The 17,278-nt window shown below is 37.7% G+C and overlaps 1 protein-coding gene across 2 annotated transcripts in view; it reads right to left on the bottom strand.

Moving 5' to 3' along the window:
* The window catches only part of RTTN (rotatin), a 101,031-nt gene that overhangs the window by 70,892 nt on the left and 12,861 nt on the right, over positions 1-17,278 (bottom strand). For both annotated transcript variants that reach the window (XM_032223051.1, XM_032223052.1), the window contains exons 8-18: positions 15,758-15,923; positions 14,137-14,318; positions 11,680-11,795; positions 10,558-10,728; positions 7,393-7,605; positions 6,966-7,078; positions 5,323-5,449; positions 4,469-4,594; positions 3,486-3,602; positions 1,888-2,024; positions 587-758 (exon numbers count right to left, since the gene is read on the bottom strand). In XM_032223051.1, the coding sequence (XP_032078942.1) occupies positions 587-758; positions 1,888-2,024; positions 3,486-3,602; positions 4,469-4,594; positions 5,323-5,449; positions 6,966-7,078; positions 7,393-7,605; positions 10,558-10,728; positions 11,680-11,795; positions 14,137-14,318; positions 15,758-15,923 (1,640 nt within the window). The remainder of the gene's footprint in view (positions 1-586; positions 759-1,887; positions 2,025-3,485; positions 3,603-4,468; positions 4,595-5,322; positions 5,450-6,965; positions 7,079-7,392; positions 7,606-10,557; positions 10,729-11,679; positions 11,796-14,136; positions 14,319-15,757; positions 15,924-17,278) is intronic.

The raw sequence follows: 17,278 nt of genomic DNA, 5'->3' as shown, positions 1-17,278 counted from the left end.
CATTTTTGAGCCAGATATCTCACAAACTGATTCATCTGTGCTGCTTTCTAATCTTCCCAATTTCATTTTCAGGGGTTTATAGAGAATTGGGGAGCTTCTAGGGCTTCCTATTGTGTGACTGTATCATCTCTAATAGAATATGAGATAATTGCTTTATACAGGTAATCCTTGATTTATGACCACAATTGAGCCCAAAATTTCTATTGCTGAGATATTTGTTAGGTGAGTTTTGTCCCATTTTACGACCTTTCTTGCCGCAGTTGTTAAGTGAATCACTGCAGTTATTAAGTTAATTGTACAGCTCTTAAGTGAATTTGGCTTCCCCGATTGACTTTGCTTGTAAGAAGGCCGCAAAAGGTGATCACATGACTCTGGGAAACTGCAACCATCATAAATATGAGTTAGTTGCCAAGATTCTGAACTTTAATTATATGACCATGGAGATGCTAGAATGGTAGTGTGAAAAATGTTCATTAATCCCTTCTTTCAGTGCCCTTTTATACTTCAACAGTATCACCTGCACTGCATTTCCTTGCTTAGGAAATCCCTCTGGTTATCAATTTTGTGCAAAGTTTTCTCCGTTCACCTTAAAAACAGATTCTCTTGTGTCATCCAGCTTGAGTTCAATAGGCTTTTCCACAATAAGGATGTTAGAAATACTTGAGAGAATGCTGCCATGCAAGAGTGGACGTTTCAGATGCGACTCTTCTTCTTCCATAAGATGAAACATTAACTGTTTGAGTGCCACAGAACGAACTCTGGGGGGGGGGGGGGACAAAGCATTTCCTTAGAAGGTTCCCAAACTTTTACTGAAGAAATTGGTGCATAAAAATCTAAATCTCACACCACATGTTTTTTTGGATCACTCTGATTTTACACATAATTCTTAACTTCTCGAACATCTTTATGACCATAGCCAAATTGTTCCTGTTAAAAGCCATGTTGGCTGAATTAAATCTGATCAAATTTTTTGATGCATGACACCAGACAACACTGGCTGCCAGTTAATAATTTTACGTTATCAAAAAAGTACACAAAATCAAATAGTCCAATATCAACTCAATGTTAATGTATAAAAATGCAGTAGATGAGATTTCAATACCAATGTTTTACAAGTTGATTTCCTTGTCACCTCAATCAGTATCATAATTTCTGTACTCTACTTTTCCAACAGTAAAACAATCTTGTCACTACTTTTTCAGCCCAGTCAGTCATAATCAATTTCTACAATCCTCTGCTTTTTTCAAATTAGTGTATTTCAGTCATTTCACAGCCTTCTAAGGATTGGCAGAGTTTCCAGCACCTCAAGGATGTGCTACTTCACTCTAAAATGATTTATCTAAGTGGAGGGCTGTGTGCCATTTTCTATCTTTTTGCAAATTGGCTAAATTGACGTGCAGCTGAAAAAGTTGTATCACCTGCAAGTACATGTAAAGGAAGTACTATGCCCTCATCTGCCTTTTCTATTCTAAACACAAATTAACGTACCGTATAGAATAAAATAGGATAGGATAAGAGTTGGAAGGGACCTTGGAGGTCTTCTAGTCCAACCCTCTGCCTAGACAGGAAAACCTATACCATTCAGACAAATATCTGAACATCCAACATCTTCTTAAAAACTTCCAGTGTTGGAGCATTCACAACTTCTGCAGGCAAGTTGTTCCACTGATGAATTGTTTTAACTGTCAGGAAATTTCTCCTCAGTTCTAAGTTGCTTTTCTCCTTGATTAATTTCCACCCATTGCTTCTTGTTCTACCCTCGGGTGCTTTGGAGAATAGTTTGACTCTTTCTTCTTTGTGGCTGTATCTTCAAAACTATATTCCATGGAGGCTGGGGTACAGATAATAACCCTTCCTGGGCTGAAATTTGATTGCTAATTTACTCACAGTGGCTTTTTTGAGAAGAGAAGACGAACAGAAGCTCTCAGCCTTGTAGTTTTTGGGAGAATCCCTTCATTTTCAGTCGTTGTTTCACTCAGGGTGAGCACACAGTTACCTAGAGGTTCTTCTGTGTTTGCATAACCCTAAGTAAATACTTACAAGTTAACACAGGCAGTTAATTACCATAAGTAAATATCATGCTCCAAAAGAGACATCATTGCTTTATTACCAAGAAAACTGTCTCCGTAATTGGCACCAGGAAGTTAATAGACCAATTGATAGGCAATTGCCATTTGTTTTTCAAACATACATTGTTTGTTGGAGAAGTTCCAATTTGGGGAGACAGCTTCTGGCCAACCGCGGTTCAATTTTCTCAGCAATGTTGCCTTGTAGGGTTGCCTGGTACCATCACTGCCCACCAGAAATACAGCAAAAAAGGTTCCAGCACAATCTATAGTGAGAGTCCCCTATGTAATGCTCAGGTTCATTAACTTTCCCTTTGTGCACATAAGACTTCTGATTCCAAGTAAAGGAAACCTTAATAGGAAGAGTAGTGGTGATGGGGAAAGTAGAAGAGGGACTAAGTTAGTGCTTTGTACTGTTTCCCCGAAAATAAGACAGGGTCTTATTTTCTTTTGACCCCTGAAATAAGTGCTTGGCCTTATTTTCCGGGAGGTCTTATTATTTTTGAGGTGCGGGAGGCAGTGAGCATGGTCACCTTATGGTTGCTGTTGTGTTGCAATATTTTCAGGGAAGGCTTATTTTCAGGGGAGGGCTTATTTTAGTGCATGTGCTCAAAAGCCTGATTGGGCTTACTGTCCGGGGAGGTGTTATTTTCAGGGAAACAGGGTATCTGATTGTGTCTGCCACTGTGGCCATTTTGACATTGACAAGTTGTCTCCCATCAACATCAATGGTGTAAAAAAAAATGCAAGTATCTAGAGTAGCTCCACAGAGAGATAACTTGAAAATGAATTTAACAAATAAATGAATAAATAAATATTCTCAACATTCATTACCAAACTAGGTAACATCATCAGTGTTACCTGGTTTGATAATAAAATATCTGCAAGAAAGCAAACAAGCTCAGAGATCACCAAGGAACCCACGGTTCAACCTTGAGTTACACAATATTCTCTTCTATCATAAAAGCCAAAAAAGATGGATTGGCAGCACCATACTGGCAAGCAAAACAAGCAAAATGATCTCACAATAAGGTGAGTTTGGAATTTTATTTGAAAAGTATTTAGGCAATGGTTAGGCAAGAAGTTTCCTGATGGAATGATTATATTAAATTGTTCATTTATATCCCACAAGCCATTTCTCATTCAAAAATTCAAGATAATTCTGAACAGTAGATATTCCTCTAAAAAACTGTCACATCACCAATTTCAAGATGATACTTCCTATTGAAAAAGCCTAATGTTACTTATTCATTCAGCTTTAGTTACAAGCATTCAAGCCACAACTCCAGTGGCGACCCCTCTTATTTCTGGTTACCGTGTTTACATATTTTCCCCTATTGTGTAATGTCAGTACTGCTTTTTCAGCAAAGCAATTAAGCTTATCTGAAGATAAACTACTTTTCAAGAAGATGAGATTACCTGAAGAATTGGAATAACAGGATAGAGGGTTTCAATAAACTTGTTCCAAGTCTCTGCTGCCATCATCAATCGGCCTTGAAGAAGATACATCAGTAGAAATGTGGCAGCTGAGCACACCTGTTTTAATGAGAGAAGATACAATAGCGCAATAAAGTGTGTTCAAACCAATTTGCTGGTGTCAGAAATGGAAATTAGGCTTTGCCTTGGGACATTGCACCAAATAGCTTTTGTGTTTGTTTTCTTTTTCTTTTTTTAAAAAAAACCAGAAAGCGATAAAATACTGTCAAGAATCTACTGCCTGTTAGCACTGAACAGTCTTCAAGCAGAGAGTGTGATTCAGGTCAAGAAATGCTTTCAATAAAGCACTGAAGAAGACTTTTAAAAATAGTGCTCTTATTCCTAAACATTTAGGAAATCTTCACAACTTAAGATTGGTTTGCTTATTACCCACAGAAAAAGCAGGGCATATTAGAAAAAGATCTTGACATACTACCTGAACTTGAATCTTAGGACATGTGTGTGTGTGTGTGTGTGTGTGTGTGTGTGTGTGTGTGTGTGAGAGAGAGAGAGAGAGAGAGAGAGAGAGAGAGAGAGAGAGAGGGAGAGAGAGAGAGAGAGAGAGAAAGAGGGGGGGAAGGAGAGGGAGGGAGGGAAACAAATGAGAATTATACTGTATAAAAATCAAAAGTAAGCCTGGTGCTGCCAAATGACTAATTGCACTTTAGTCATTTTCTGCATTACTTAAAATTATTTTTATACTTTTGAAAATTCTCAAACTTGTTGCAATCCTAAGCATATTGAAAACAAAAGCAAGTTCCATTAATTGTAGTAAAGATAATAAATATAATGCAGGTTTGTAATCTATATATTAATTAAAAAGCCAAACAGGGTAAAGTTTACAAAGTTACAAAGCTTTAGATCTACTAATTTCATTTAATTTACAGATTAATTCTGGAAGTGGTATCATATTTAGAATGATGTACCTCATGCTGGGAATCCTGAAGGCCAAAAGTGCATATTTCATAAAGAACTTTGGGATGAAGGAGAAAATGTACACCACAACTCAGTGAAGAAATAGACTTAACAGCATTATGAATGCCTAAACATTCCTAAAACAAAGATAAAAGATGTTTAAATGTTAACCTGACAACACATGAAAAATACTTAAATCTACTCAGTTAAGATAGAGCAACCACCAACCTTTAGACTGGAATACACACACACACACACACACACACACACACACCCATATCCATGTCGCTAAAACTGCAAACTTTTGAAGCTTACAACTGGGCACAATACTGCTGGTTTCCTATTGCTAATACATCCTGTCATCTAGCTCAAAACTGCTAGTTTCTCACAGCAAGAAATCAGTGATCTGCAAGCAGAATAACTTGGAATAAGCAAAAACCTTTCTGCTGGGTCCCACCTGCCAACCTTCTTTAAGGTTGCTGGGAGAGAACGAGAAGAAAACAGCAAGAACACAAGGGAACCCTGACAATTGATAAAGACCAAAAGTACATCATGCAGTTAATTTATTTCCATAAGGCAATGATATCATTAAATCATAACACCTTTTAACATGAAAAACTCAAACAGATATCCCTTCCTCTTTGAAACTCAGCAAATTTAAAAAAAACAACCCACCACTTCAGAATTAATTCACATCAGGCAATCTCAAGTTTATATAGTAAAAGATTGAGCTTTTTCAACCTGACTAAAATACCTGGGAGGTTATTAAATGAAAAAAGGGGGGAATTTAGATGGAAGAGACGGGGGTAGAGGGAAGAGTAACTCCTGGATTCTGAAGAAACCACGGGGCTTGTTAAATGCTAACCTTAACAATGTCAAGGCAGCAGCGATAGGCTTCTGTTCTAATATTTGGCACAGGATGAGACAACAGATGGAGAAGCATCTTCTGACTCTCATTCTGCAGCAGTGGGTCAGCTCCAGCAGATTTCCAGCTACAACCAGAAAAAAACAGAGAAATAACCGAAATGGCTTCAAGGCTTAGATAGCAAATTCTCTCCACTCAAGACCCGCAGAGGCCTTGGATTATTATTCAGTTATTTATTCGCTGCCATTCCTGGGTAAATCCCCAAGAAGATGAAACTTGGCAAGCTAAGAGATTTGGGGTAATTTCAGCAGTTAAACTGATCTTGTAATCTTTTATTCTGAAGAAAAATGAAGGAAGTTTTACTTTAACGCTGTTAGCTCTTCCTGACACATTTGTGGATGTCACCATTGTCATGGTAGGAAAGTTTGGGAAAGTTTGTGATCATTGTTTGCCTTAAATCTCTTTGTAAATTGTAAGATGTATTTTCATTAAACAGATGTGTGTATTCATCTATACCTAGCTACAACATGTTACCACATATATGGCACCATTTAGTGAAAATTTCCCATTTCATTATCAAAATAATACTATCTTAAATTTGTCCAATATTCTCTACAGATACAGATTTTGTATGCCTAATATAGTAAAATACATGTATATTATTTAATTCAAAGATTATGCACCTATATATGTATATATGCATCATCTTTCAATTAAATAATTACTGTATGTATAAAATTGCAACTGTGTATTGTTGTAAGGACATATTATATTATATATTTTAATTATTTTTTTGCTATTGTATTTTTTCATTTATTTTTACGGACTCACCATATATATATTTTTAAATAATATATACGGGTAGTCCCCAACTTACAACAGTTTGCTTTGTGACCACAACAGCACTGAAAAAAGTGACTTGTCATTTTTTATACTTACGGCCATTGCAGTATCCCCATGGTCGTGTAATTTACATTTGGAGGCTTGACAACTGTCTCACATTTAGGCCAGTTGCAGAGCCCTGGGGTCATGTGATCACCTGGTGCAACCTTCTAAAAAGCAAAGTCAGTGGGGAAACCAGATTCCCTTAACAACCGTGTTACTAATTTAATGACTGCATTGATTCACTTAACAATAGCAACAGCACTTAGGACTCATATACCACTTCACAGTGTTTACAGCCCTCTCTAAACTGTTTACAGAGTCAGCATATTGCCCCCAACAATCTGGGTCCTCATTTTACCCACCTCAGAAGGATGGAAGGCTGAGTCAACTTTGAGCCTGGTGAGATTTGAACTGCCAAATTGCAAGCAACAGGTAGTCAGCTGAAGTAGCCTGCAGTACAGCATTCTAACTACTGTGCCACCACGGCTCTTAATGTAACAACAAAAGTTGTAAAATGGGGCAAACTAAGCAACATATTTTGGGTTCATTTGTGGTTGTAAATCAAAGACCACTTGTATTTTTGCGTTTTATTCATTTCTTTTTCTCCTTTTCCATTATTTTAAAAGCAACAAAACATAAATAATTTATCCAATATTTTTATTCAGTCAAAAGAACAATTTATGTATGTAATAGCTGAAAACGTCATCACAGAATCCTAATATAAGATTTTCATATGGCATGCAAATTGCCCAACTTACATATCTGAGCAAATGTTGAGGTATTCCTTAAGTAGAACAAAATAATGGTGAAATGGAAGACTTTTCATGGCTTGTTCCGCCAGTTCAAGTAAATCAAGAAGATTTTTTTCTCCCTTTTAAAAAAGTAAAACATATTTCATTTTAAAGAATAGACAGATGAATTAATGATTAACTTGCACTCAGACGATCAACAAAAATAATTATCTAGTAAAGATGAATGTAACAAGTAGCAGCAACTCTCAAAACTTCTATAGACAAGACAAGTCAGTTTACCAGTAGAATTATCAATAACGATATCAAATTATTAAATATTGAAAATGCTGATGATCAGAAGTACACTTAGAACATTTAACTAGGTCTAGGGAGGCATACATGACATTTTACACGCCCCCCCCCAATTGAAGTTCACTTAAGCTGAATGTCTTACCTTTTTGCGAACATCCAGCATAAAATTACAAGCACACTCCATTGAATGGGCAGCTTCTGCAGCTTGTTTATAAATACTGTAGTTTTCTGAATTCATTTGTTCCAAATAAGCGATGACTGACTCATGTATATTTGGATATTCTAAGGAAAATGGCATGTCCACAGAAAGGACGAACAAAGCTGTCACTAAAGTCTCTGGTAAAACACTAGTGGCCTGGAGGGAATAAAAGAAAAAAGGCTTAGACTCTAAAAGTCAACCTATATAATAAATATTAGTCTTAACTTTTGATTATTTTGAATATGTGACCAACATAATTTCTTCAAACAAAATTATGTTTAATTTGCAGAGATATTACATCAAATTATATCAAAGTGATAGTAAATCTCTTGGGAATTTTTAACTACTGTTAAAATAGTTAATATGAGATAAAAGAATTAAAAATACATTCAGAATTCAGCACCTCCAGCTAAGGTAGTAACCCAGGTTTTATGTGGAATGTTTGCAACCCCCCCCCCCCAAAAAAAAACTATGCTTAATTTAATAAGGTAATTATTTGATTTCCTGGGACAGGCATATGCCAGGATCTTTAATCTCTTATTGCTTTCTTCTAGATTATTTTAAAGGTCTAAAATCTATCTCTTGGGAACTGAGTTCTCTTACCCCAAAAAGCGATTTTAATAATCCCCCCCCCCCAAGAAATGTTTACATTTTGCTTATTTCTGCGCCCACCAGGTAAATCTCTATTTTGGCCTTCTTTTACTAACTATTTCAGCTGCTTCATAAATTATATTGCATCATCAAATGGAATGAATTTATCATCACAAATACAGCAGTTACAGCAGTTCATTTAATGACATTCAAAGTTACAAGGCATTGAAAAAAGTAACTCAGGGCTTTTGCAGAATCCCCATGGCCACATGATCAAATTCACATGCTTGGCAACTGACTCATATTTCTGACAGTTGCAGTGTTTTGGAGTCATGTGATCACCTTTTCCGACCTTCTGACGAGCAAAATCAATGGGGAAGCCAGATTCACTTAACAATCGTGTTACTAGTGTAACAGCTGGAATTATCCATTTAAGGACTGTGCCAAGAAAGGTCGTAAAATGAGGCAAATTTCACTTAACAAATGTTTCCTTTAGCAACAGAAATGTTGGGCTCAACTGTGGTTATAAGTTGAGGACTACCTGTACATATTATTTTAAACGGTTCTGTAAAGGAAAAAAGAACAATTATATATTTTACAAACATACAAATGATATCTATAACAGCTGACGTTTGCAATGCAGCAAAGCAATTTTTAAGCAGGAATATAGAGCAGTAAAATTACACAAGTTACCATCAATGTTTTTTAACATTATAAATAGTTCTTGATTTTTGACCACAATTGGGACAAAAACTTGCATTGCTAAGGAAGGACATTGCACATGGCTTTATGACTGTTTATGCTAAAATTGTTAAGTGAATCATTGCCGTTCTTAAGTGAATCATGATTGTTAAATGAATTCAGCTTCCCCATTTGCTTGTTGGAAGCCATCTGGGAAGATTGGAAATTGCAATCATATCACCTTGAGACACTGCAACCACCAGAAATATATGCCGTTTTCCAAGCACCCGTGAGACAGTGAGGAGGTTGTAACAGTCGTAAGTGCGAGGATGGGTCAAAAGTCCTAACCCATTTTGAAATGCTACTTTAACTTTGAATAGTTGCTAAATGAATGGTTGCATGTCAAAGACGATCTGTACCAATTTATAATTGAAATCAGACGGAAGAATAACCTCTCAGACACAACAGAATTGACAATTATCAGAAAAATCTCAAGATTAGTAGCAGTCATTTAAAGATGTAAAATTCCTATCCAGCCACTAGGGGGCAGACAATGCACTTGTCATTTTTATACTTGTTCCTTTAAAATGCTGTTTTGCAATACCTTCCACTTATTTATTGCACAACATCACCAATACAAGGTCTGTAAGTCAGACCAGAAATCTATTCTGCGTGAACAACAACATCAAGTGGCTTTTCTTTGACAACTGCAATTGAAAACATCAGTATAAGGAGGTCAAAATTTGAACACCAAGTCAAAGCAACTACTTAGCATGACAAAAGCAAAACAATGAAGACCAGATACTGATGACTATGTTTCAAAGCTAAACAGAACATCAACTACTTCTAGTAATATATTAGATGCTATAGGTCAGTGATGGCAAACCTTTTTGGCACCGAGTGCCAAAAAGGTTGTGCGGAAATGTCCCCCATGTACACGCTTGTCAGAGCTGCACTCCGGAAAAGCCGAATTTCTGGCTTGTACTACACATGCGGGCCCAGACAATCAGCTGGCCAGCATGCATGCACACACCAGTTTTTGGCACTGCTGTGTACATGAAGGAATTGCGCTCCGGATAAGCCGAATTTCCGGGTTCTGGCACGCATATGCACCCAATAATCAGTTGGCCAGAGCACATGCACACACCGGTTTTGGGCAATGCAACGCATGTGAAGGACAACTGATCATCGCATGTGCATGTGCACCATAAGCCCGGAAGACAAATAGGTAAGGCTGTCCATGCCGGGCGACATGGCTTAGCGTGCCACTATGGGCATACGTGCCATAGGTTCACCATCACCGCTATAGATTGTTTGATATTGTAGAGAGTCAGGGAGATGACCTGGAGGGAAATAGGGAAAAACCTTTACCTAAGAAAGAGGGCTCTTGCTTGTTTTTAAGAGTTCTGCACTGTATTTTCCTTTATCTGTGTCTAATTGAAATTTGTTGTTGTTAGTTGCGGTCGTGTCCGACCCATTGCGACCCCATGGACAAGGTTCCTCCAGGCCTTCCTGTCCTCTACCATCCCCCGGAGTCCATTTAAGCTCACACCTCCTGCTTTGGTGACTCCATCCAGCCACCTCATTCTCTGTCATCCCCTTCTTCTTTTGCTCTCAATCATTCCCAGCATTAGGCTCTTCTCCAGTGAGTCCCTCCTTCTCATTAGGTGACCAAAGTATTTGAGTTTCATCTTCAGGATCTGGCCTGAAGCAGGAGCAGTCGGGGTTGATCTCCTCTAGGACTGACCGGTTTGAAACATTATCATTTAAATGCATGCTATCTTAAGCATTTTTCCCAACATAACCTTGAGCTGTAAAGAAATGGGCACATCTCACCTTCTCTACAGGTAGCAATACTTGCAGAAGTCGAACTGTGAAAAGCGAAACGCTAACAAATGCCATCCTGTGGTGCACTACTGCAAGCTCAGGTTTTTCTGAGCTAGTGTTGATTTTGTGATAGGTAATGATTTCACCTAATGAATCTAGGACTCCGGTCAGTTTTTCTTTCTGTAGATGAAACAAAAAAAGTTGCAAATCAATACTCCCAACAGGTGCCAGGAATAGTCACTTGCTAATGCAGGGACTGTTTGAAGATAAAGCCTCCCTGGAGAATTCATTCATTGTTTAATTTAGTTATTTAATTTCTATCTCATATTCCTATCAATGAATAGCATTTATGCTGGCTAACCAAAATAAAAGTCACAAACATGTATTTCTCCGAGCTCTATTTTGATTTCATGCCAAAATAAATTCCTGAACAATTGATTTTTTTTAATCATTACAAATCTACAAAGAAAGTATGTTCCAACCTATTTTTTTAAAAATACCATGTCAGCGCAATTGTTGAGGTGATGTGGACTTCTAATGCATCTTATGCATTAGTTTATGATGTTTTCCATTAAGAATGTTATTTTGTTCTTTGTTACTTTATGTTTCAAGGAGTTTTTTAGATAACTAGACAAAAAAAATCAACTTTGTCACAACTTGCATATTTATTTGCATATTCCTACTCTTAAGAAGAGTATTGAAGAAATTGAAGAGGACCACAGAGATGGAATGGAGGACCACACAACAGGACCATGGAGGACCTTGCAAGAGTACAACAGAGAGGAAATTGAAGAGGACCACGGAGAGAATGATCACTCTTAACTCCCTCAATGACTTTTTATGTAATTTTACTTTTACTCATGACTGGATGTTAAAAAAAGAATACAGAATGTATCATTCAATTTTTAAAAATTATTGTTTATAAACCCTTCATCATAATGGTAGGCTTAAAACAGAGATAAAATAGACATAATATTTTTTATCTTAAAGATAAAAAGATGACACATTTAAGATAAGCTTACAATCACTGCATGGAATTGGTCCTTGATTATGGTGGTGCATAACTATAACTAGCAAACAAATAAATAAGCAAATTATTCTGGTTAAAATAGAATAATTTTAAATTCTCACAAATTCTTGACCAAAGAGACTTTCGTCTTCCCAAACATCTTCAGACACAGCATCAACAATAAGTAGCAGGTCTTCGGCAACCAATTCCAACACTTTTATGGTTATTCTCCTACTACCTGAGAATTGATAAACAGAGAAGGATTGAAGCAGTCATGTTCCTTCCTGCTGAATAATGCAATATGTTAATTGGTAAGGATTTCTTAAATAAAGAAGTATTAAAAGAAGGATCATTACAGATTTCCCCTCCATGCGTTGTGGTGCTGGTTGCTCAGATGAAACTGCACTATACTAAATGTCCAGCAGCACCTTAGAAGTCTTAAACATTTTTCTTGCCAAAGGCCGTTTAGATGTTTAATATTTCCTAAATGAAACACTGTTATACAATACTACTACAAGTAGTGCTCAGTTAATAACAGCAATTGGGACTGGAATTTCCATCACTGAGCAATGCAGTAAGAACACATTTCTTTGGGCAAGACCAGGATGGTGACCTCCAGGAGAGAGAATTAGATTTAGATTTAGAAGGTTTATTTATATGCCGCCCTTTTCCCTGGGGGGACTCAGGGCGGCTCACAATCCAAAAAGGAAAGGGGGGAAACAGACTTTTTACATATAAGACAATACATAATTAAAACACAACATTCATACCATTCGGGCGGGTTACAATGTTCCCCCCCAGGCCTGACGGGATAGCCAGATTCTAAGGGCTGTGCGGAAGGTCTGGAGGGTGGTGAGGGTACGAATCTCCACGGGGAGATCGTTCCATAGGGTCGGAGCTGCCACCGAGAAGGCTCTCCTCCGCGTGGTTGCCAGTCGGCATTGACCAGCAGATGGAACTCGGAGGAGGCCTAATCGATGAGATCTAATAGGTCGTGTGGAGGTAATTGGCAGTAGGCGGTCTCTCAAGTACCCAGATCCACTACCATGGAGGGCTTTATGGGTGACAAGTAGCAGAAGGTAGGTAAAGATGACAAAGGTCAGCAGGAGGGGGCGGGCAGCCGTAAATAAGAGCTGGCTTGAATTTTTATCATATGACCACAGGAGCGCTGCGACAGTCGTAAGTGGAAGAACCAGTCACAAGTCAATTTTTGTCAGCGCTGTAACTTTTGAATTATTGTTGAATGAATAGATGTTAAATGAGGGTCATGTGTATATTTTAACAAAGGCTTTCAGTATAGGGTACCATGCCATTATAAGAAGTAAAAAGAGAAATAAAAAATAGCATAAATCAGTAAATAACAGAAGGGTGTATATAAAACCTTCCTTTCAAACCCAATTAGGCACTTGACATTTCAAAATCAAGCTATCAACATTTAATCTGAACGCCTATATGGTAATAATTGGACAAAGGCATTCCATAAATAGTATCCACACTATAAACTACTCACAGTTCTCTGTCTAATTTCATTTTGTGTGTGCAGCCAGAATAAAGCTTCAGAGGCAATTCAGGAAGTGTTATTCCGAAAGAAGACTGCACTTCAGATATTGAATGCTTGGGGACAGTTTTAAGTATCAGTAACAACTCTTCAAACTAGCCTTAGAAACAGAGTGGTGTTACAACAACGAAAAACCCATTGGTATCAACCATTGCTTCAATCTTAATGCTCAGTTCTGGAACTTCTAAAGTTTCTAAATTTTTAAGATAGTCCCTTCCTGATGAAAACAGTATGAAAATTCTTCCGACCAAGTCTGCTACTTTCTTCAGTTCTTCTCTCCACATGAAAATACATTATAAACAGCTACCACTTTATCAAACAGCTAGCTACAAATTACACCTTGTAAAGAAGGCATTTTTCCTGCAACGCCTCAAGAAAGTGGAGCCATTAAATCCCACCTAATCTTCCAGTCCATTCCCTTCAACAATTCCCCTATCTCCCCTATCCCATTTGTCAAAATATTTTCTTTTAATCTTAAAGTAAAATGGTAAAAGACAATAAAACTAGACAGCTCGATGTTAAAATAAAACAGTAACCTCAACCAGCTTTATAAACTATAAACTATCTGTCAAAGTGAAGCTCATTGGTTGCTACAAGGAAAGAAGCAGAGGGAAGGAAGAACCATGCAGAATGCCCTAATCGACATGAAGGAAAGATGCCATACAATCATATTGGGTGGATCAATCCAACCTTTATAAACAAAATTTTGAAACAGACAATAAAACTGTTGCTATTCTATCTTGCTTTTGAGCTCCCCTTTGTGCAGAAAGAATCATAAACTAAAAGGAGATAAGCTGAATATAAGGCAGAGCCCCAAAACACAGGTTTTAAATTTTCCAAAACACTACAGTTTTCACACCGACTGTTAGACAGATATGAAAAATGTAAATGCGAGTGCTTAGATTCACAACTAAAGCGTTCAGATTGCCATGTCAAGCCTATTCTTTGTGTGGAGAAAAAAAATGGTTGGAAGTAAAATATGATTACTGTAAGCAAAAATTCCTTTAAAAATAAACGTTACCTGTTTTAAGAAGAGGTATCACATGTTCCAAAATGGCTACACAGAACTGAGGAAGACTAAATTGTTGAAACTGTAACTCCATAGTGTCCACATTTTCCAGTTCTGGCAGGTCAACATGACCCATATCCAAAGGTGATGGATTGGATATTCTAGAAGTTACATTACCGTGAGCACTGCCTCCACTACGAAAAACAAAACAAAACAATGATATATATAAAAAAGGCGCTATGTTTCTATAGCCAGTATTATATTATAAAAATAACCAATAATCAGGCTGAATGGGAAAACTGGCCTAAATTTTTTTTATTCTATTCAAACTACAATTGATGGATCTGTAATTCCATCCGAGTTCCTTCCCCTGTGGATAAAGCAAATCTTTTGTCAACAAGATCTTTATAAGTGGTTTATAATACTATAAAGCCTCCTAAAAAACAGATGTATCAAATAGAATTGAAAACAGACCTTAACAAGTCAAAGAAAATGGAGAGGTTAGAATTGACTGCCACTGAAGGCAAGGAAGAATCAAAAGCCTTCTTTCTGCCTGCATAAAATTATATTAGTATTGTAGCTAATTTATCCATTGGGGCAAGATAATTCCATATTTAGGATGCTGCCACAGGACAATCTTATTCCCCTCTTCCCACCCTTTTTTTGGTGTTGGGCTATAAAGCTTCTTGAGATAACTGCAACTTCAAAGACTTCTACATTTGCCCAACCCAATTAGGATTTCATAGTCAAGATCATCACATTCATTGGGTACATAATTATTTATCTACATCTTCCACTACTAAGCTTTTATATAGCTCATCCTACATTTTGCTTCGTTGTATGCCCAAGTTGTTTATACTACCTATGTGGTCAAGAATAGGAATTCACTGCGTGCTTGTAGATGCAATGATACAAATTTCTGGAAAAGGGTGTAATTGCATACAAGAGAATACTTGTTTTTATGAAATCTTAAAAAATAGAATTGCCTTTTGTGCAATTTTTTATTATTTTCTGGAATAGCAACACTGAAATACTTATATTAAAGGAAATAATACCATTCCAAATAATCTTATTTTACAATCTGGTTGGTAACTGGAACCAGAGGTTTAGACTTCTGAGCATTCTGGTGAGAGAGAAGTTCCCTGAGGATGGGCTCCAGTATGGGTCCAAAAGCTCAGAAGATTAAACCCATAACCAGCCCAGATAGGATCCTGCAACATTATCCTGGGACATATCTGTCGGTCTTCTTTTGTGAATCCTGGCCTAATCCAATGGCAGCAGAAGGAAATTTTAATTACTCCAGACTTACAGGTATGTTCTGTTTCACTGTGTTGTTCAACTATTTAACTATTTCACTGTGTTGTTCCACCAATATAATTGATACAAATAAGAACAAGAACAAAGAATGCTCAGAAGATTTGGTGTTTCGGATAAACTATATTTATAGTTTAGATATAATTTCATTTAAACTATTGTTGAAGGACCTACAAATCAATAACTAAATAATGTAAATCAGGAAGGGGGGAGGAGGAGGAGGAGGAGGAGGAGGAGGAGGAGGAGGAGGAGGAGGAGGAGGAGGAGGAGGAACATGTTCCTTTTGTAATAATCATAATATTCCCAGATGTCTTCTTACTTGGAAGATTCTGCATCCCAATCCTGACCATCACCCCTTGGACGCTGGCCTATACGTCCTATTACAGAAGGTCGAGGGCTGCTGCTTCCAGGAGATGGATTCTGCGAATGAGGAAATCTTCGGGCATCTTGGCAATATGACATTGACGAATTCTGGGAAATGGTACCTTTCAGAACACACATAGATACGTAGATATCACCTCTGTCATATCACTAACACATACTTTTACTTAAAAGGAAAAATCTATTTCTTTCTGCATAGGAAAAAAATATATTCAGTGGAAGGCATGATCCCTGCCATCGGGCTGTACTAAAATGCTCAGAAGATTTTGGTGTTTCAGATATTTGAAATTCAGCTGGAAAAATTCCTTTCCCTTTTGCTAAAACTATAAAATGCAACAAAAAAAATGAGGGAGAGGAGGACGAAAAAATATGGAAAAAGGAAAAAATAATAATGAGTGTAAAATAGGGCAGGATTAATGCATACCTAAGCCGGACCCCAACTGATAAAACACAATGAGAAATTGCTGGTGTGATCTACGGGATTAGCTAAGGAGCTTCAAATAAAGTCCTTGCTGCAATAGCTATAGACTTTTCCTATGTGTGGAGAATAGCTACAAGTAGTCCTCGACTTACAACATTTAGTGATTGTTTAAAGTTACAGTGGCACTGGAAAAAGTAACATGACCATTGCAGCATCTCTCATGGTTGGTCATTCAATCAAAATTTAGATGATTGGCAACTGACTCATAGAATATAGAATAATAAGAGTTGGAAGGGACCTTGGAGGTCTTCTGGTCCAACCCCTGCTTGAGCAGGAGGCCCTCCATCATTTCGAACAATTGGTTGTCCAATCTCTTTTTGAAAACTTCCAGACCTTCAAGTTCAATCCAGAAGTGAAGATGGTCTTCATCGCATAGATCCGTGATGGCAAACCTATGGCACATGTGCCGGAAGTAGCACACAGAGCCATCTCTCCAGGCATGCAAGCCATTGCCCGTTGCTCTTCCGTATTCCGGCACTCTGGCCAGCTGGTCTTCACATGCATGGGAGTGCCGGAAACTGGAAGAGCAGCGCACCAGGAAGATGATCTTCCAGTTTCCGGTACGTGCATGTGCACTGGCCAGCTGATCTTGATGTGTGCATGCATGCTAGAAACCGGAAGATCATCTTCCTGGTGGACACATGCGTACTGGCCGACTGCTCTACTGGTTTCCGGCACTTGCACCTGTGGATGCACGCGTACACTTCCGTTTCAGCACTTGGTGCTGAAAAAGTTCGCCAACACGGATATAGATCATGAAGGACAACTAAATGTTCATCAGCTCCTAAAGCTTGGTTACCTTACTCTTGAGGTTCTGGCATCTCTTAGTTTGCTTTACATTTACTACTCCTTGCTCCCTTCTGTGAAATTATTTTACTGAGACTTCACAATAGTCTGAAAGCTAATCCACAAAAAGCCATTTTAAGTTTAGCAATACTTTACTGGATTGAATACTCTCATTGTATACAAGAAGGGTCA

The sequence above is a fragment of the Thamnophis elegans genome, chromosome 8 (genome assembly GCF_009769535.1).
Source record: "Thamnophis elegans isolate rThaEle1 chromosome 8, rThaEle1.pri, whole genome shotgun sequence".
Taxonomy (NCBI): domain Eukaryota; kingdom Metazoa; phylum Chordata; class Lepidosauria; order Squamata; family Colubridae; genus Thamnophis; species Thamnophis elegans.
Note: the sequence above shows the minus strand (reverse complement) of the source record. Positions and strands in the feature narration are given on the sequence as shown.